Source organism: Thecamonas trahens (genome assembly GCF_000142905.1).
Source record: "Thecamonas trahens ATCC 50062 unplaced genomic scaffold supercont1.48, whole genome shotgun sequence".
Taxonomy (NCBI): Eukaryota; order Apusomonadida; family Apusomonadidae; genus Thecamonas; species Thecamonas trahens.
The window spans coordinates 16,586-36,289 of record NW_013657632.1 but is presented as its reverse complement, the minus strand read 5'-3'; the positions used below and the strand labels follow the sequence as shown (position 1 = coordinate 36,289).

At 62.7% G+C, this 19,704-nt stretch overlaps 5 protein-coding genes across 5 annotated transcripts; 2 read left to right on the top strand and 3 right to left on the bottom strand.

Moving 5' to 3' along the window:
- Positions 1–73: 73 nt before the first annotated feature.
- Positions 74–2,593, bottom strand: AMSG_08722 (cAMP-specific 3',5'-cAMP phosphodiesterase 4; the record flags this gene model as incomplete). The annotated part of the gene is made up of 2 exons (XM_013899050.1): positions 74–2,351; positions 2,430–2,593. 2 exons carry the CDS (start codon positions 2,591–2,593, stop codon positions 74–76), a joined length of 2,442 nt encoding a protein of 813 aa, XP_013754504.1.
- Positions 2,594–4,158: 1,565 nt separating this feature from the next.
- AMSG_08721 (uncharacterized protein) lies at positions 4,159–7,153 on the top strand. Its single transcript, XM_013899049.1, has 2 exons — positions 4,159–4,259; positions 4,512–7,153. The coding sequence occupies exons 1-2, from the start codon at positions 4,227–4,229 to the stop codon at positions 7,014–7,016; spliced, it is 2,538 nt and encodes an 845-aa protein (XP_013754503.1). The 5' UTR covers positions 4,159–4,226; the 3' UTR covers positions 7,017–7,153.
- Positions 7,154–8,788: 1,635 nt separating this feature from the next.
- Positions 8,789–15,138, top strand: AMSG_12195 (uncharacterized protein). The gene is made up of 3 exons (XM_013899140.1): positions 8,789–9,305; positions 9,976–12,750; positions 13,484–15,138. Exons 1-3 carry the CDS (start codon positions 8,915–8,917, stop codon positions 15,100–15,102), a joined length of 4,785 nt encoding a protein of 1,594 aa, XP_013754594.1. The 5' UTR covers positions 8,789–8,914; the 3' UTR covers positions 15,103–15,138.
- Positions 15,139–15,198: 60 nt separating this feature from the next.
- Positions 15,199–17,606, bottom strand: AMSG_08717 (STE/STE20/YSK protein kinase). The gene is made up of 2 exons (XM_013899048.1): positions 17,386–17,606; positions 15,199–17,133 (listed from the first exon to the last, which is right to left on the bottom strand). The coding sequence occupies exons 1-2, from the start codon at positions 17,487–17,489 to the stop codon at positions 15,648–15,650; spliced, it is 1,590 nt and encodes a 529-aa protein (XP_013754502.1). The 5' UTR covers positions 17,490–17,606; the 3' UTR covers positions 15,199–15,647.
- A 240-nt stretch (positions 17,607–17,846) lies between these two features.
- Positions 17,847–19,296, bottom strand: AMSG_08716 (40S ribosomal protein S1). The gene is made up of 3 exons (XM_013899047.1): positions 19,266–19,296; positions 18,963–19,012; positions 17,847–18,557 (listed from the first exon to the last, which is right to left on the bottom strand). Exons 1-3 carry the CDS (start codon positions 19,274–19,276, stop codon positions 17,878–17,880), a joined length of 741 nt encoding a protein of 246 aa, XP_013754501.1. The 5' UTR covers positions 19,277–19,296; the 3' UTR covers positions 17,847–17,877.
- Positions 19,297–19,704: the final 408 nt, after the last annotated feature.

Below are 19,704 nucleotides of genomic sequence, written 5' to 3'. Positions count from 1 at the left end.
AAGTGGCAGGCGCACTGGGAGGCCAAAGTGGCGCAGCTGCAGGGCTTTCGGCCGTAGCGAGAGACGAGGGGTGTTATGTCTGGCTGGCGGCGAGGGCAGCTTCTGTGGCAGCAGTGTTCTTCTTGGCCTCCCACATGGCGTGGTTGGCATCGATGTGCGAGCAGGCCGAGGCCATGTCGGGGAAGAGGGCAGTGACGGCCTCGTACAGCGGGCGGACAAAGATCTCGATAAACCCGACCTGGGCCTTGTAGACCTCGAGGACCGGAGCAGACCGATCCATAAAGGTGGAGACGCGCATGCCTGCAGCGCGCTCGCGATCGCCCTGGCGGAACGACTCTTCCATGACGCGGCCGGACCAGTTGGAGGCGATGTGCCAAGGCTTGGCTGGATTGGAGATGTCGCAGCACTTGACGACGAGGCGGAGAACAAGAGCTTTGGAGTCGTTCGAGTCGAACGAACCCGCGGCGGCCTCGGCCTTGAGTCCGGTGAGCTGGGCGTTGAACTTGGAGAGGAGCTCAAAGTGCTTCGCCATGTCGGTGGCGAGGATCATGGTGGTGACGACCGAACGGACCGAGGTTCGTTGCTTGGACGTAAGGTTTGAGAGGATGTTGAGTGCCGGATCCTGGAGCAATGTGTATGCCGCGGCGCAGTGGTGCGACTCGAGAACCGAAGAGTCATTGTAGCGGATGGCCAGTGGTGAGGAGACAGCAATGAGGAAGTTGTTGTTGACGCCCGGGTGGCCAAAGTCGTGTACAAGGCAGGCAATGATGCCAGCAAAGATCTCCAGCGAGGAGAGGAAGTAGCCGACACCGCCGAGGGTGGTCCACACGTGAAAGGCGTGCGCGACGTCGGCAGCGTGGATGGCGTTGTGGTAGGGATTGCTGGCGACGTAGCCGGACTCGATGGTGGAGAGGAAGCGGAGCGCCTTGCGCTCGTCGATGCGAAAGTTGGCAAACGCATCGTTCTTGTGAAGGAGAAGCATGCCCATAAAGACCACCGGATGACCCGAGGCGAGCTCGGTAAACTCAAAGATGTCCATGGTCCACGAGTCGAGCATGTCCATGAGCTTAGGCATGGAGGCGGCGACCGGATCGAGGTCGTCGGCAAACGACACAAGAACTTGCCACAGCTCGGGCGCGGTGAGCGGGAGGCCCGACTCGGTGGCGTTTGACGGCGTCTCGGAGCCGTCGGTCGAGTAGCCATTGGCGGCGTGGCCGGTCATCTCGGTCGTCTCCATGACCCACGACGAGACAGCGGTGTCCGCACCGCCACGGATCTCGGGCTGGTACAGTGCACCGGCAGAGAGAATAGCGAGCGCTTCGTTGACCTGGCGAACAATGGCAAGGCGGTGGGCAAGCTCAGCCCGCGAAGCCCGGAGGTGGTCGGCTCCGATCGGCCGGGCCTCGTCGCGAACCTTGGTGAGGAGAGCAAGGACGCGCGAGATAGGGGTGTCGACTTGGACGGCGTGTGAAGTGAACGAGTCAAGCTCAGCACGGAGCATGGAGACCTCTTCTTGGTGCGAGGCGACCGATCGCGCAAAGAGGTGGACAAAGCGGGTTGTGGCGAGGAGAGCCAAGCCGAGGAGCGCCACGCAGACGCAAAAGGTAAACTCTTCACCCCAATGGATGGGCGGCGAGAGGACGCGGCCAGTGGTAAAAGACGTGCCGTGGACGTCGGTATAGAACTGCGACGAGAAGAGGACAGCCGAGAGGTAGACAATGAGGCAGCACAGAGTGTAGCCGCCGACCCGCCCAACGCCCGACGACCGCTCGTCGCCGACCTGCATAAAGATGATCGACGAGGCTGAAAAGAAGATGACAGCGCAAACCATGTGCGCCTCGCGGAAGATAACGACAATGATGCCCAGCGGCAGCAAGTGCAGGTACTGATGGTACGAGTTATCGGGGAAGAGGGTGGCGATAACATTGCTGAGCTCGAGGACAACGAGCGAGACAAAGGCGAGCGGGACGAGGTTAAAGAACCGGATGTGTGGCGCCCAGCCAAAGATCTCGGCTGAGAGCAGGATGGCCACAAAGAGAACGTAGAGAACGGTCATCTGGAGCGTGATGTTGGCCTTGACCTCGCCGCCGGGGCTCCAGGAGAACAGCGTGACCATCTCCTGCAGCTTTTGCACCATGGTTGGCGGAGGCGGTGGCAGCGGCGGCGGGGCTCCGATGACGTCGACATCGCTCAGAACAGCGGCTTTTCCCTGTACTGAAGACTCGAGAGACCTTGTTGCAGCGCCTTCTCCGACAGCCGATGGGCCAGCTGGTGGCGCGGGCATACGGGCCATGGCCGGCGGCTCGTTGGCGTCGAGCAGCGGCGGTGGGCTTCGGCTTGCATACGCCGCACTTGGAGACTGTCTCCTCCGGATCGAGACAGGTGAGTATATGGCAGAGTGCTGTCCATGTGGCAGACCAGGTGATGACTGCCGGAAGCCGGCTGATGATGCGCAGCCTGGCGATGGTGATGATGATGCGCCCGGGCCACCCGTTTCGGCAGCCGCTCCGGCTTGCGGACTGGCATACAACGTGTCCAGGCTCTCCAGCTCGACCACCACAGAGAACGGAGACGGGCGAGGTGCCTTTGCCATGCCCGGTGGGGTGAGGAGAGAGGAGGGGGGGAGGAGGGAGGGAGGGAGGGATGGGGTGAGGTGTGGCTGTGTCCTGGTGCACGCGCAAAGCCCGCCCCCGTGGGTAGGTTTGGTTGGTTCGGGTGGGCGGATGGGGGGTGGGGTGGGGGGTCAGATAAAAATTTTGAGGATTGGGAGGGGGGGAGAGGGGAAGTGGCTCGCTTACTTGCTTGGCCGAGGCGTTGGGAGCGAGAGGCCAGAATATGGACCAATGGACCACACTCGACGTGTACGCACGCACGCACACCAATAGACGCACTACACGGGTACACGCAGCTCTTCTCTCTTACGTCTTGCCTTGCTCAAGTCGTGGTCAGTATGGCTGCTACAGTCGAAGCATGGCGACGCGCAGCGGTGGCCGGTGCGACTGTCTCGGGCACAGGCGTAGTGATCCTGACGGTGGCGCTGCTCTCGCTAGCTCTGCGCAAGTCGACATCGGTGGTCACGGCGGTCGGTGCGTTCTATGCACTGCTGATTGCAGGTTGTACGTGCCGAAGCGCATGGTGGGCGCTGCTACTGCGCGGCATGGCGCGGCTCGATCGCGACGCGATGCTGGGCGAGGGAGGCGGGCCGGAGCGCTTCGCCCAAGTAGTGGCGGAAGGATGCATCTCTACGCGCAATACGATGCTGGCCACGGCACTGATGCCGGGCTTTATGTACAATGCGGCGGGATTTATGCTGATGGCGGTTCTTGCAACGGTCCACGAGCAGACCATCGTTCGGGCCAAGCGGGTGGTGGTCCACATTCGGACCCGGCTGTGGTGGGCACTCGGCGTTGGCCATGTTGTGCTGGCAGGGGTGATGGGGCTGGGACTGGCCATTGCACTCCAGGGTAAGGCAGGGATGTGGGGCATCTCCCGCCGGTCGGCGATCGAAGCTGTGCTTGTCGTTGATGCTGGCGTCTCGTTTGGTGGTGCGGTGATCTTCCCCCTGGTAGCGTGGAGGCTGGCCGCGCTGGTGCGATCAGTAACGTCGCTCACTCGGCGGCGGTTGACTGCGCCGAGGACCAAGGTCATTCTGGTGGGCCTCGGGATCAGCGTCATGTACGCCACGCGAGCCGCGGTCTCACTCGTCACCGGCCTCCGCTACACGGCGCAGCTGCCGCCCGCAGCGCTACCGGCGACGTGTCCGCCAGCGGATGGCAAGTCGCCGATGCCGTACTCGCTGCCGGCCACGCTGTGCTACATCCTGGGGCTCGAGGCGCTGATGCCGGTGCTTCTGTTTGGCATGGTTGTCCTCGGACGATCGCCACCGCCTCCGCCTGTCCAGGGCAGCGTCGACGAGTCGCTCCTTGCGGCCGGGCGAGTCATCTACTACAACCGAGTTGCACCGCCTCGTTCCCAGTACGACCGTAAAGACCAATCTTTGACCGATATTCCTAGCTGTATGTTGATGTTGATGCAGTATGTCACGTGGGTGATACTCGCCAAGCGCATCAAGAGTGAGCGGGTGAGCGCATTGAAAAAATAAAACGATGGGTTCTGCTACGTTTGGACCGGAGACTGCGGCCATTCCCGGAACAAGCAACGAACAAAGGCGACCAGCTGGCAGGAGCAGGAGAGCGAGGACACCACACTCACACGCACTGAGAACCATGGGAAAGAAGGACATCAGCAAAGCTGCCAAGGTATGTCCTTCGTACTGTTTGTGGCGTGTGGGAGGGGGGGGGGCTAGCTGGAGGAGGAGCGGGCTAGCTGGAGAAGCGGGCTAGCTGGGGCAGCGGCTGGAAGCTGGCAGCTGGGGGGGGGGGGGGGGGGGGGGAGGTGGACTGGCTTGTACTCATTGTTGATGTTGTGGTGGATTGGCTTGGGCTGACGCGATCTTTGCGATGGGTGACTACGGCGGTGGGGGCGGCTGCCGGCTGGTTGTGGGACGATAGCTACTCTCTGAGGAGGATCTCGGGCTTTTGTTTTCGGCAGGCGTCCTGTTTCTGGCCGACGCCAACAGCGATGGCTTCATCGAGCTGTCCGAGCTGGAGCAGTGGGTTTCGGAGACGCTGGGGCTAGACGAGGAGGATGCAGCGGACATGATGCTCGAGTTTGATGAGGATGAGTCCGGTAAGCTCGACATGGGCGAGTTCCTCAACCTCATCCAGTCGCGGGAGGAGTTTGAGGACGCGCTGGTGCCCAAGGGCGCGTCGCTCGATGAGAAGAAGATGAAGGCGATCATCTGGGCGTACGAGCAGTTTGACGCCGACGACTCGGGCGCGCTCGACGAGGCCGAGTTTCTTGACGCCATGCGCGCGCTGATGCCGTCGAAGAAGCTCAAGAAGGCGGTGACCGAGGAAGAGCTGCACGAGCTTTTCGAGGACATGCTCGACTCGGACGACGTGACCCTTGACTTTCCGGCCTTTATCCTCGCCTACACCTACTTCCGGTTCGGGCAGGAGGCAGCGGGCAACCTGGTCTCGTCGACCAACTACCACAGTGTGATGGGCGGTGGGTACTCGGCATCATACAGCGAGTCGTACTCTAATGATGCGTCGTCCGAGTCGTCCAAGGTGGCGTTCAAGGACACTGTTTCGGACAAGGACAAGAAAAAGGCGGCGAAGAAGCTCAAGGTCGACGACCTTGCGATTCTTGCCCAATTTGCGTCGTTCTTTACCGCAGACACCGACGAGGACGGCCGCATCTCGCAGGACGAGCTGTTTGTGCACCTCGAGTCGGCGTTTGACATTGACAACGACCGGGCCGAGGAGATCTTTGACGAGTTTGACCTCGACAACGATGGCTACCTCTCGCTGGGTGAGTTTGTCGAGTGGTTTGTGACCTCAGATGTGGCGTCCGACTTTCCCAAGTCGGCCAAGAAGCTTGACACCGCCAAGGCCGCCCTCATCCTCGACGTACTTGCCGTCTTTGACAACAACGACGACAAGGTCATCGATTTTGACGAGTTTAAGGAGGCGCTCTCCCTGTTCTTTACCCCCAAGGAGATGAAGAAGATCGATCTCAACTCGGCTGAGGACGTTGAGTCGATGTTTGAGTTCTCGTGCTGGATGTTTGACGCCGACGCTCTTCGCTTTGTCGACTTTCTTCTCATCCTCATCGGCCTTCGGTTCTCGGCCTCGGATGCTGAGGACGTTGCTGAGTCGATTGCACCTGCTGACGCCAAGAAGGGTAAGAGCAAGGGCAAGGGCAAGAAGGGCGGCAAGAAGAAGGGTGGCAAGAAGGGCGGCAAGAAGGCCGCTGCTGTTGCCTCGGCCGGGTCGGAGGACTCGGCAGACGCCAAGAAGGGCAAGAAGGGCGGCAAGAAGAAGGGTGGCAAGAAGGGCGGCAAGAAGGCCGCTGCTGTTGCCTCGGCCAGGTCGGAGGACTCGGCAGACGCCAAGAAGGGCAAGAAGGGCGGCAAGAAGGGCGGCAAGAAGGTCGCTGCTGTTGCCTCGGCCGGGTCGGAGGACTCGGCAGACGCCAAGAAGGGCAAGAAGGGCGGCAAGAAGAAGGGTGGCAAGAAGGGCGGCAAGAAGGCCGCTGCTGTTGCCTCGGCCAGGTCGGAGGACTCGGCAGACGCCAAGAAGGGCAAGAAGGGCAAGAAGGGCAAGAAGGGCGGCAAGAAGGTCGCTGCTGTTGCCTCGGCCGGGTCGGAGGACTCGGCAGACGCCAAGAAGGGCAAGAAGGGCAAGAAGGGCAAGAAGGGCGGCAAGAAGGGTGGCAAGGGCAAGAAGGCAAGTGTCTCGTCGGATGCGTCCGATGACGACTCGTTGGCTGCGTCGGCCGCCCCGTTTGCTGACGTCAAGGCCAGCATCGACTCGGTGTCGGAGAAGAAGAAGAAGAAGGCTGGCAAGACGCTGCGCGAAACCGACTTTGAGCTCATCCTCCTCGCCGCCGTGTTCTTTGACACCGACGCCGACGGCGATGGCCGCGTCTCGCGCGAAGAGCTGCTTGAGTTCATCGACGAGAACGACGTTGTTGACGACGACGACGTCGACGTCAACGAGCTATTCGACAAGTTTGACGTCGACGCTGACGGCACGCTCGACATGCCCGAGTTCATCACCTTTATGGCCGGCCTTGATGACGAGGAGGACCTGGATGTGACGGGCCTGGCTCTGCCCAAGGCCGCACTCTTCCTCGACGCCTTTGACGCCTTTGACGCCAACGAAGACGGCATCCTCGACGAGGACGAGGTTAAGGAGATCGCCAAGTACTTCCTCACCAAGAAGGAGATCAAGCAGATGGACAAGGGCGGCCTTGAAGAGTTTGCCGAGATGTTTGACGTGGATGAGAATGGCCTCACCGTCGCAGACTTCTTTGCCCTTGTCGCCGGTCTCCGCTTTGGCTGGGACTTTGTCATGGGCGCCTATGGCATGGACTCCAACTCGGGCTCTGACTCGGGTTCCGACTCGGGCTCCGGCTCAGCCTCGTACTCGGCCTCGTACTCGGCCTAAGGCTCATTCTGACCCAGTCGCACGATGATGCAGTCGTGCATGAGCGAGTTTACCCTCCCTATTTTCTATCCCCCTTCCCTCTCTCTCTTTCTCTTTCTTTCTCCCTAGTTCTCTTTATCAAACAGAACCAACCCTCTGCCAGCCAAGCCCCTCCCCCGTTCCATCACCATCACCAGCCCCTCCCCTCTCCATCCTGCTTCACTGTGCTGGTCAGCATACTGGCGTTTGTTCCTGACCGACCACGCCTCACCCACCCACCCACACACCCACACACACACACACACACACACACACCTCACCCGCCCTGCATTACATACTCTATTGGCGGGGGCGGGTATGACCTCGGTGGAAGGGCCGGGGCGGGGGTACAGGTCGGAGGCGGTGGCGGACGACAACAATGTCCATGACTGTGAGAGACATGCCAACAAGGACGGCAAGCAAGACGACGATGCGGTGGTAGTGCTCGAGGTGGTGGCCGATGGCGTGGGAGAGGAGGCAGAGCTGGCAGCGCTGGATGGGAAAGGCGAGGAGGGAAAGGCTGGCGAACAACGCGGATGCAGATGCCGGCGGCGTGGCTTGGAGCGGCGACGGCGGCGATGGCGGACGCGTCGCGGCGTAGGGGAGCGCATGCTGCGGCGAGTGGCACGGGCCGAGTGGCGGAGGGCCGGCGGTGGTGGAAGTGGCGATATACTTGACTCGATAGGAGCCATGGCAGCATCCAAATCGGAGACGAACCAGGTGTTGCTGAAGGTGCTGACTAAGCGGATCGATGCCTTGGAGAGCACCATTGCGAAGCAGGCGAGCACCATTGCGAAGCAGGCGAGCACCATTGCGAAGCAGGCGACGGAGGCGACGGAGGCTGCGGACATCATTCGCGAGCAGGAAAGCACCATTCACAAGCTGACGGTGCAACTTGCTAGCGCGGGCATCATGCCCATGACGATGGCCACCAACGACACCAGCAGCTCGCGGAAGCGGACGACCTCGGAGGGCAGCAGCACGAGCTCTGAAGGGAGTAGTGCGATCCCTATGTCCGAGAGCTCGTCTGGTGCGTGTGACCGTGAGTAGGGCATGGCTGGCTTGATCAACCTGTGTGATCGTTTTCCGACGCACGCGCGCTCGGAAGGAGAGGCAGACTGCGGCACCGAAAGAGCACATCGGAGAGGGATAGACACGAGGTGGGGGACAGTGCCATGTGGATAGCACCATGCCTCGCCAGGCACTGTTGTACCGTACATGCATGGAGTTGCACAAGAAGGTCACGCCTCCCTCCGCGTTGCGCCAACACCAGGAAAAGGTCGCGAAATGCTGTTTTGGTGGCTCAAGCCACAGCCTCCCCATCGAACACCATCACCAGCCCCTCCCCCATCGAACACCACCACCAGCCCCTCCCCCATCGAACACCACCACCAGCCCCTCCCCCATCCATCGCCACCACCAGCCCCTTCCATCACCAGCCCCATCCCCTCTCCATCCTGTTTCACTGTGCTGGTCAGCATACTGGCGTTTGTTCCTGACCGACTATGCGTCACCCACACCCACCCACACACACACACACACACACACCACCCCTCTCCGCATTACATACTCTATTGGCGGGGGCGGGTATGACCTCGGTGGAAGGGCCGGGGCGGGGGTACAGGTCGGAGGCGGTGGCGGACGACAACAATGTCCATGGCTGTGAGAGACAGGCCAACAAGGACGGCAAGCAAGACGACGATGCGGTGGTAGTGCTCGAGGTGGTGGCCGATGGCGTGGGAGAGGAGGCAGAGCTGGCAGCGCTGGATGGGAAAGGCGAGGAGGGAAAGGCTGGCGAACAACGCGGATGCAGATGCCGGCGGCGTGGCTTGGAGCGGCGACGGCGGCGATGGCGGACGCGTCGCGGCGTAGGGGAGCGCATGCTGCGGCGAGTGGCACGGGCCGAGTGGCGGAGGGCCGGCGGTGGTGGAAGTGGCGATATACTTGACTCGATAGGAGCCATGGCAGCATCCAAATCGGAGACGAACCAGGTGTTGCTGAACGAGATGGCGAAGCAGATCAAGGACTTGGAGAGCACCATTGCGAAGCAGGCGAGCACCATTGCGAAGCAGGCGACGGAGGCTGCGGACACCATTCGCGAGCTGAAGAGTACCATTCGCGAGCTGAGGATGCAACTTGCTAGCGCGGGCATCATGCCCATGACGATGGCCACCAACGACACCAGCAGCTCGCGGAAGCAGACGACCTCGGAGGGCAGCAGCACGAGCTCTGAAGGGAGTAGTGCGATCCCTATGTCCGAGAGCTCGTCTGGTGCGTGTGACCGTGAGTAGGGCATGGCTGGCTTGATCAACCTGTGTGATCGTTTTCCGACGCACGCGCGCTCGGATAGAGAGGCAGACTGCGGCACCGAAAGAGCACATCGGAGAGGGATAGACACGAGGTGGGGGGATAGTGCCATGTGGATAGCACCATGCCTCGCCAGGCACTGTTGTACCGTACACGCATGGAGGTGCACAAGAAGGTCGCGTTTTTTTTGTGTTGCGTTAAATATTAGGAAAAGGTTGTGAAATGTAGTTTTGGTGGCTCAAGCCAGTCCTCCTCATCAAACACCATCACAGCAACTTCACCACCGTCTGCCGTGATCTTTCCCCAACGGCAGCTGTCGTGTGCCCCACTCCGTCCCACAGCGCTACTGAGCTACTGAGCCAGGCACCTGCACCCACCACACCACACTGCTCGCACCACTCCACCAGCAAGGTAGACCAGGCGGGACCAGCCATGCACTCGGTCACGTCCCTCGCGCCGGGCGAATGGACCCCCACCCCCCGGCTTGGCCCGCACTCGTCACCGCTGCTGGCCCGCCCCGCCACACGGTCAGCCCGCCAGGCCCAGCGATTTCCAGCATACGCCCGAGCGCCTGTCGAGCCGTCATCCTCTTCTCTACGCGTTCATTCTCCGCCGCAAACGCGCATCGCGTCAGTCCTCGACGGCGCAGGCTATGCTGAGGTTCTCGCCAACTTTGATCTGGCGCTTGCGGCTCCAGCAGCCGATGGGATGGCGGCAGGCGGAAGCCGTGCAAGCATCCACGCCGGCCATCGCTGGCACCACGAACACACGAGCTCGCCGCCCAAGCCTGGATCACTTCCGCGGGTGGCTGTCGGTCCAGCCTCGGCATCGCCACCGCCCAAGCCGGCGTCGGCGCCGCGATCGTCCGCCGAGCTAATCGCTCCTCCGCGCGACGGATCAGCCGAAGTTGAGCAGGACTGGAACGAGAGCGCGGTTGACGCCTTTCTTGCGCTTCACCCGCCGGTTGGGTCGAATGCTGATGGCTCTGATGCCCACGATACGAACAAGCCCACCAGCCAGGGTCTCGACGTTTCGCCAGTCCTGCTCTCGCCGCTCGCAGCCCACAGCAACGGCGGTGGGAGTCCGCTAGCGATGCTGCTGGCTGGACTTGCGGTTGTCGCGCTCCTCTACCTTCTGGTCGTGGACGACTTTTGGAACTTGGTCGCGACCAACTCGACGTCAGGCACCCGGGCGCTGCACTGGGTTCTCGCTGTCGGCAAGATCCTCGCCTGGCTGCTTCTGTGGGCCGATGTTGGCCTTGCTGTCTCGTCCGGCTCGCTTGTGGGCCCGCAGCTTGTGCTGGAGGTACTGGGTCTGGTAGGCGTGGCGTTTGACGTGGCGTACGTGGTGACCGGTGGAACGAATGTGCTCGAGCTGATGGCTGAGGCGAGCACGTCACGAGCAGGCGTAGCAGCGCGCCGCGCCGCTATGGCCCACCGCATCGTTATGGCACCGCTCCTCGCCCGCGCTGTCCGTGCCATCTTTGCCGTCCACCTGGGCCACGCGGTCGCACTGCCGCACGTAAGCAGCGTGCCGCTTTGGAAAGCGCTGCGGCGGATGACTGCAGTGTGGAGCGCCGCAGGCGTCGGCCTCTACATCCTGGCGCTTGCCTGTCTCGGCTTTGTGCCTTCATCGGCCAACGAAATTGCACCCAATGCGGCGAGCGGGCTGGCGTCGGCGCTGGCGACGCTCAAAGCAACCGCGTCCGCGGGGGAGCTCTCGGACGCGACTCTGGTGGTGGTGAGCGAAGCGTTGGCGCTGCTCGACTCGCCACTCGCTGTTCTCAGCCTCACCATCGACGGAACGGAGTGGGTTGGCGTCGCGAGTGCAGCTGACGATCTGTTTGACATCCTCACCGACGTGGTGACTTCAAGCTCAGCTGCAGTTGGAGCGCTTGTCCGGCCCGTGGTGACTGTCCAGCTTGCGCTGGACGTCTCGCACTATGTGCGGTCGGAAGCCGGGCTCGCTTTGGCGCTGCTTGGTGGCCTTCTTGTGGTGCTGGCGATCGGCGCGCGACTTGTTCGGGCGACCACCCGCGAGCTTGGGCTGGCTGTTGTGGAACAGACGGTGACGTCGCTGACCGATGAGCTTGCGGCGCAGTGTGTGGCATCTCAGAACGCAGCGGGAGTGGCACAGGCGGCGCAAAGTGATGCCCAGGCCGTCGAGATCCTTGCTCGAGGAGCAAGCAAGCGGCAGGACCACTTTGCTGGGCTCCGTCGTGAGCTTCCGCAATTTGCGAGAGCATATGAAGTACTGGAGACTATGCTGGCGCGAATGGACGTACTAGCGGAGCACTCAGTCAAGCTGCGGTCGTTTGTGCGTGTGGTGCTGGTTGACCGCAAGCGGCTGGAGATGGAGACCTCGCTTTGGCGTGCCGAGTTTGGCCGGTTCCCGCTGCCGCGGGCGTTTGGCCCGCTGCTAGCCGAGCTTGAGCATGCCGGGTCTGCGGCAGCGCTGGGCGAGCAAGATGCACACGATGACCTTGTGGCGCGGATCTTTGACGTTGGCATTGTGCTGCAGCTCCGCGAGCAAGAGTCTGCGGTCTCGATCCTGCAGCACTTGCTACTCCAGTTTTGCACCGGCCCCGTGTCACTGATGGTGAGCGCGCCCGACGCGAGCGCTGATGTTGTGGCGCTCAGCGCCGCCAAGCGCCGCGGGTTCCGGATCCGCATTGTGAATCTCATCCACACCTGGGCCGAGACGATGACTGAGGACTTTGGTGAAAGCGCGATCCTTGCGCTCGTCTCCGATCTCATCCGCCACGTGCTGCCGATCACAGACCTTGACTACCACGGCGCGGTGCTCGAGGCGGCAGTGGCCGACTCGCTCGCGCGGTGGCAGCAACTGCGTGCCAATCAGCTCCCATGGCCGCTGCCAACTGCCGTGCCACTGGATGCTGCGGCGACGGCGGAGCAGCTGCGGGACCTTGTTGCGCTTGCTGTGATGCAGACACCGCTGGTGGCAGTTTCGCGCGGACAAGCGCCGCGGACACTGGTTCGGGTCCTCGACGCAATCCGCCGATGGGCGACGCGGCTGCTGGGCGCGGGCGCCTCGAGTGAGCGCATCGAAGCGCTGGCCGGCCTGGTGGCGACCGCGCAGGCGAGCCTCGATCATGGTGACTTTACCGTGGTCGAGCTTCTTCTCGAGGTGCTCACCTCGCCGGCTGCAACTCAGCTGCGAAGCGAGTGGCAGGCACTCGCGCCGAGTGTGGCGGAGCGGCTGGCGGCGGTCTCGCGGCGGGCAAGCGAGGCCGAGATGGAACGTAACAAGCTGTGGCAGGACCACGATGCCCACGTCTTGTCGTCGCCTCTTGTAGAAGCTCTCGATCGAATCTCCTCGCTCCGGACTCATGCCTCGCCTGAATCGCGTGCCTGGATCCTTGACTACGGTCGCGCTGCACTCGACGCCGGTGCGCGTGTCGGCGTGGATCATCCGGCGGACTCAAGCCACAGCAGGAGTGAGATGAGCCCGCCATCGTCACCTGTCGCGGCGCCGGTGGCATCAACCGACGAGCCTCCTTCGGCTGCCTCCGCCTCGCCGACCACGCCTCCCGCTGGCATCGCCCTGGAACACTTTTCCCAGCGCGAGCTCTTTGCCGCTACTACCGGCGGGAGAACGTAGCCCAGGCCGCTGGCGACGTGGTAGAAGAGTGTCGGGCGAGCGACGGCCACGGCAATGATGGTCGTACATTGGCCACTCCAACAGCAACGCCCTGTAGCAAAAGCCCTTGCTGAGCTCTACCGAGCACTTTCTTCCCTTCATCCATCGCACATCAATTATCCCATCGGCTGACAAGCCAGCGGGCGGGCGAGCCAGCACAGGTCGGCGCAAGGCAAATTACAGCCGTTGACGCGGCGGGAGGCGGCAGGAGGAGCCAGTTGGCCACGATCCACACTGGGCAAAGTCAGCAAGACGGCCCGCGGCGGACCACCCGACTACAGCAGCACTCAGCGCAGCCATGTCCTACCCCTACCCCTACTACCCTGTGGCCGGGTACGCCGGCTACCCGCCGTACGGAGCCTATGCCGCCCCGACCGTCGCCTCCTCCGCCTCGTCGTCCTCCTCGTACTCCTCCTCCTCGTCGTCGTCGTCGGACGACGGACAGCCTGCTGCTGCTGCTGCTGGTTGGGGCTACCCGGGAGCCATGCACTGCGCCTACGGCCCGTGCACTGGTGCTAGTCCGTACCCGCAAGCCCCGCTTCCACCGTCGGCCTTCCCGCCGCCGCCGGCCTTCATGCCCTTTGCCCCCGCCATGGGCTGCTGCCCGCTCCCGCCGCAGGCTCCTGCTGCTGCTGCTCCTGCTGCTGGCGGTGGTGATTGCCCATGCCCGCCGTTCCCGCCGCAGGCCTTTGCTCCCGCCCATCAGGCGCAGGCTGGGCCTATGCCAAGCTTTGCCCCGATGGGCATGTTTGCGGCGCCGGGCTACGGCTCGGGCTACGGTCACTCGGGCTACGGCCACTCTAGCTACGGCATGGCCTCGCCGGCGCGCGGGCTGCGCGTGAACGGCTTTGCCAAGGAGCTGACGCCGGTGCCTGGTGAGGGCCGGGCGCGGTGGGCAACGACGACGGCGCCGGTCAACATTGCGGTGATCAAGTACTGGGGCAAGCGCGACGTGGGGCTCATGCTCCCGCTCAACTCGTCGCTCTCGGGAACGCTGAACCAGGACGACATGGCGTCCAAGACCTCGGTTCTCGCCTCGCTTGATCTTGCCGAGGACGAGCTCTGGCTCAACGGGGTCAAGGAGGACATTGCCGGCAACAAGCGGGTGCAGACGGTGATCCAGCTTGCGCGCGAGCATGCGTCGGACGTGTACGACAACGCAGGGCGGGTGGTGATCAAGGCTGCCGACTGGCCCAAGTACAAGCTGCTCATTGTGTCGGAGAACAACTTCCCTACGGCGGCCGGGCTTGCATCGTCGGCGTCGGGCTACGCGTGCCTCACGTACGCGCTCGCCCAGGTGCTCAACGTGGAGACGGAGCTCTCGGCCATTGCGCGCCGCGGCTCGGGCTCGGCGTCGCGGTCGATGTACGGCGGATGGGTCAAGTGGGTGGAGGGCGAGCGGGCTGACGGGACCGACTCGATTGCGGTCCAGGTCGCGCCGCACACGCACTGGCCGTCGATGCGGGTCCTTGTCCTCGTCGCCAACGACCAGAAGAAGCACGTGTCGTCGTCCAAGGGCATGCAGCTGACGGCGGCGACGTCGCCGCTCATTCCGGACCGCCTCGCCATGCTGCCCGGCCGCATGGCCGCCATGGAGAAGGCCATCCTCGAGCGCGACTACGCCACTTTTGCCGACCTCACCATGAAGGACTCGGACAACTTCCACGCCACCTGTGCCACCACCGAGCCGCCGATCCACTACATGACCGACGTCTCGCGTGACGTGGTCAAGGTTGTCAACGCGTACAACACGGCCGTCGGCTCGCTCGCCGCCGCGTACACCTTTGACGCCGGCCCCAATGCTGTCATCTACCTCGAGGACGACCATGTCCTCCCCTTCCTCTCGGCCGTCCTCCACTACTTCCCCGCGCCGGACTCGATGACGAACGCCGAGTACCTCCCGCACGCTGAGGCCTTTGACTTTGCCGCCGCCAACCCACCGCCGGCCGAGCTGATTGCCGCCGTCGACGACGTCACCCCGGCCGCCGGCCGCCTCAAGTACCTGCTGTACACCTCGGTCGGCGACGGCCCGCGCGTTCTCGACGACTCGGAGTGCCTCATCGACGTCGAGGCCGGCCGGCCCAAGTTTGAGACCGAGTAAGTACCGATTGCTGCTCCCGCTCTCAGCTGCCTGCTCTCGCCAGTAAACTTGCAAGACTCGATGGTGGCTCCCCATCCATGCGTGCAGCTCGAGGGCCTTATTAGACCTGACGAGGGTAGTATTGTTGTTGTGTCGTGTTATATCGTTGTGTCGCGTATGTGAATGTGATTGTCCGCAGCGTCGAGAATGCGCACATCATAGCCTTTAGCTTTCCGGCGCAACCCATAACCCTGCGGTTTTCTCTTCCTGCCTGTACAGCCGGAGCACAGCCAGAACGGCTGCGCGTGGCCGGGTGTGTGGCGCCATTGTCATCGCCGGGATAGTGCATGAGCGTCTTGCGACGCCGCTGCGACCGGCATAAATGGTACCGCGTGCACACCAGGGCGGACAGCAAAACGTAACCGAAATTGGGAACTCGCCCGCGTTTCGGCAATAAAATGGCGAGTGCCGGCGCCACTCGCCGAATGGGTTTGTACGCTCCCTCACCAGGGCGGGGAGCCAGAGCCAGACGTGGAAGTTCAACCGGTGCGACAAAGGTGCTACAGTCAGCGGGCAAGCGACGAGCCGGACATACGCCAGCGCTTGATGAGGTAGTTGGCGGCGACCGAGCGCTGCGCGAGGCCCTCGTCGACTGAGGCCGGGAGGACCGGGTCGGCGGCGAGCGGCGGGGTGCGCGAGGCCGGGAGGAGGCCGGAGATGCGCGGCTCGGGGTGGTTCTCGATGGTGGCGATGAGCGAGCGGACAAAGGCCTCTCCAAGCGCCGAGCCTGGCCCGGCGGCAGAGTCAAGGGCCTCGAACGCGGTCTGCAGCGAGCGGATCTTGTCCTCGGCCTCGGGGTACTGCCGCAGCAGGGCGGCGAGTACCGGGCCGACAGTGGTGGCGACAAGCGAGGACTTGGGTGCCGAGTCGACGAGGGCCGTTTCGGTAGCGTCGTCATCCGACGACGAGGACGATGAGGAAGAAGATGAAGAAGATGAGGAAGAGAGTGTGCCCTGGGCGCGGGCAACAACCTTGCCGCCACGCGGCTTGCCAGGCAAAGCCGGCTTACTTGGTGACGGCGACGGCGCGGCACGGGTCGGCGAAGGCGCAGCGCGGGCCGGCGACGGGGCTGGCTTCGCGGCCTCCTTAGCCGGCGGGCGGTAGGTTTCAAAGTCCCACTCGTCAACAGTGGGTGCGCCGGCGGCGGGCGCGGAGCCCGACGCCGGGTCGGCCGAGCCGGACTTACCGCCGTCGGAGCGGGCCTTGCGCCACACGTTGTTTCCGTTTGAGATGCGGTAGCGGTCGTAGCGCTTAATGAGGTCACGGATGGCGGAGATCTTGCGGGCGGAACGGATAAACTTGTGGTTGAGCAGCTCGGCGGCGGTCGGGCGGGCGCCGGGCTCCTTGACCAGGCACTGAGCCACAAACGACTTGAACTTGGTCGAGAACTTGCCTCGGAGGACGGGCGGGGCGTTCTTGGGGATGAAGAACAGAGCCTTCATGGGCGAGACGTCGCCGAGCGGCGGCACGCCCTTGGCCAGCTCGATGGCGGTGATGCCAAGCGACCAGATGTCTGCGGGCGTCGAGTATCCGGCCTGCACAATGACCTCGGGCGCCATCCAGTACGGCGTGCCCACAAACGTCCGTCGCTTGGTCTGGTAGTCGGTGAGCATACCCGAGACACCAAAGTCGGCGAGCTTGACCTCGCCGTCGGCTCCGATAAGCACGTTGGCCGCCTTGATGTCACGGTGGATCATGTTGCGCTCGTGCAAGTAGGTGAGACCTTCGAGGAGCTCGCGCATGATGATGGCAATGTACGCCTCGCGGAACGGTCCGGCCCGGAGCAAGTCGAGCGCCGACCCACCGCCGAGGTACTCCATCACAATCCACAGCATCGGCCCGTTCATCACAGACCCATAGTACTGTGTGATGTGGTCCGATGAGCACGCCGCCATGACCTGGATCTCTTGCTGGATGTCTTTGATCTCGTCCTCAGAGTCTTCCAGATCGATGGTCTTGATGGCAACCACAAAGTTGGTCGGCGTGTAGACGCTGTCTCCCCACCACATGCACACACACACACACACACACACACACACACCATGGCCCACCAGCATGATATGCAGTCGACATGGAATACGAGGCGAGACGAGGGCGAGTTCCCCCCACCCCCACCCCCAGCGCGCGACAACAATAATGGCGTGAGTTGCACCTCTGCCACGCGGCCATCAACAGACACACAAGCACATACCAAACACACAGATACAAGCCCACTATCACACATTCTCCCTCTTGTGTACGTACGCTCTGTGGACCTGTCCAAATGAGCCTCGTCCGATGCATGGGCCCAGCTCAAAGTCGGACGGCTGGAACGAGCCGCGCGGTGGCGCACCTGCGGGGCGGTCCATTTGGGAGGGGAAGGGGAAGGGGAAGGGGGAGGGGGAGAGAGAGAGAGAGGGAGAGAGGGAGAGAGAGAGAGAGAGGACGGAGGGGTGGATGGTGCCTGCGGCCGGGGGCCGAGGGAGGTGTGGGTGTGGGTGTGGGTGTGGGTGGAGGAGGGGGGAGGGGGAGGAGGGGGAAGCGCTGTCGGCTCGTGGTGTTCATTGCTTTCGTTGCAAAAGGTGGAAAAGGGACGGGGACGGGCAGTGGGTGGCAGCCAAGCAACCAACGACATGAGCCTCTCCGAGCCCCCCACACACACACATACACACATACATACGCACACGTGCAGGGCAAAAGGACAAAGGACACACAAGCAGTGTGTTGGGTACGGTTGACTTTGCTTGGCTTTACGAGTTAGGCGCGGTCGACCTTCTTCGAGGCGTTGGCCGAGACCGAGTGGAGCTCGAGGAGCTTGGCAACGTCGAAGCGCGGCTTCTTGAGGATCTTGACCTTGCGGATGAAGACGTTCTGGAGCGGGTAGATGGAGCGGGCGGCAGTCTCGATCTCCTTCTTCATGACCTTGGGGATGAGCTTGGTGACGAAGCCCTTGAGGTCGACGTTCTCGGTCTCGCGGCGCATGATCTCGTGCATCTTGGCGCGGATGACGCGAATCTGCGAGGTCTGGGCGTACGAGGTCTTGCGGGTCTGCTTCTGGTGGCGGGCGGTGAGGCCGATGGCGAAGAGACGGATGAGGTAGCCGTCGGTGGTGCGGGCATCCACCGAAGCCTCAATGAGGGTGTGCCACTTGCGGGTGAGCGAGCGGAGCTTGTCGGTGGTGAACGACATGCCGTGGAAGTTGGTGAGGATGTTGCGGCCCTGAACGTCCTCGCAGATGAGCTTGATCTTGCGGAAGTTCTGCTCCTCGTCATCCTGCAGGTCACCAAGGTTGATCTCGAACACGCGGCCCTTGAGTGCCTCCGAGGCGATCTTAAGACCAGCGGTCTTGTTGACCAGGGTCTTGCCGACCTGGCGCTTGGCGAACATCGACGGCGCCTTGATGTCGTACCACTCCTTCTTGGCGAACTGGTCGACCGCTATACTCAAACAACACACACTCGTGAGTCTCCCTCCATCCCTGCAACCATTCCCCGCACGCCTTCTACTGCTGTCTGGCTCGGCGGCTGCTCCCCTCGGACCGCAAGTCATTTTCCGCCAAAAACCGAAAAAGTGTATGACTGCCGCCTGCCCGCCTGCCGACCGCCCGCCGCCCTACGGGGCAGACCAAGGCTCACACACGCCCATACAATGCATACGCACACGCGCCGCATGAAGGGGTATCCACCCGTGCGCTTGTCGGATCAGTAGCATCCTGCCCACCACCATGCCGGAGGCGATGGCTGCCTGCAGGCGGCGCGAGCTGGGATGGCCAGACATCACACACACACCAGCAGACAGAGCTGGTGGCAAGGGAGGGGAATACAAGGCAAATAATCACGTACCGCGGCGGCCACCCTTCTTCTTGCCGCCCTTGGAGAGACGCTTGTTCTTCCTGTATAACGTGTGCGTGTATGTCCGCTGCTGTGAGTCCCTGCCGCCCTTGCATCCTTGCCAGAGTGGCCGACACTGGCCATCCATCGAAATAAAAATGGCCGCGTCGGACAGCCTCCGAGGGCCCCATACACAACACCCAGCCACGAGAAGCGGCCCCAGACGCAGTAGTCTGTCTGTGCATGCGCTGCACCGCCCCGGAGGCCCCTTCCCTCCCTTTCACTCTCATCCCTATACCCCACTGTCTCACGTACCCGATAGCCATCTTTGTATGAGAGTTGTGCGTTGGCCGATGCCGTCCAATTCATCCCTTCGTTTCCTCCGTCGTCTCATTCCGACTCGACTGGCGAACCGAGTCGAACCGACCGAACGAATGAGCAAACGAGTCGCCGAGTCCCCTCCCCGCCCCCCCCCCCCCCCTTCTTCAAGCCAACCAACAAATGAACGAACACAATGCCTTGCCGACCACATCAGGCCGGACCCAGCGTGACAAGTAGATGGCCAATGTGGTAACTGTAGCCGTGCTTGCTACAATCGATGGGAAAAGCAGTGACAGCTGCAGCGGCTAATCGACACGGATCGACATACCACCGTCATTAGAATGAGCATGATCGCCTCTCAATGATCACAGCAGAGACAATAGTCATGATGACAACAGTCGTAGCTAGCACAGCCACGACCATACACGTAGTG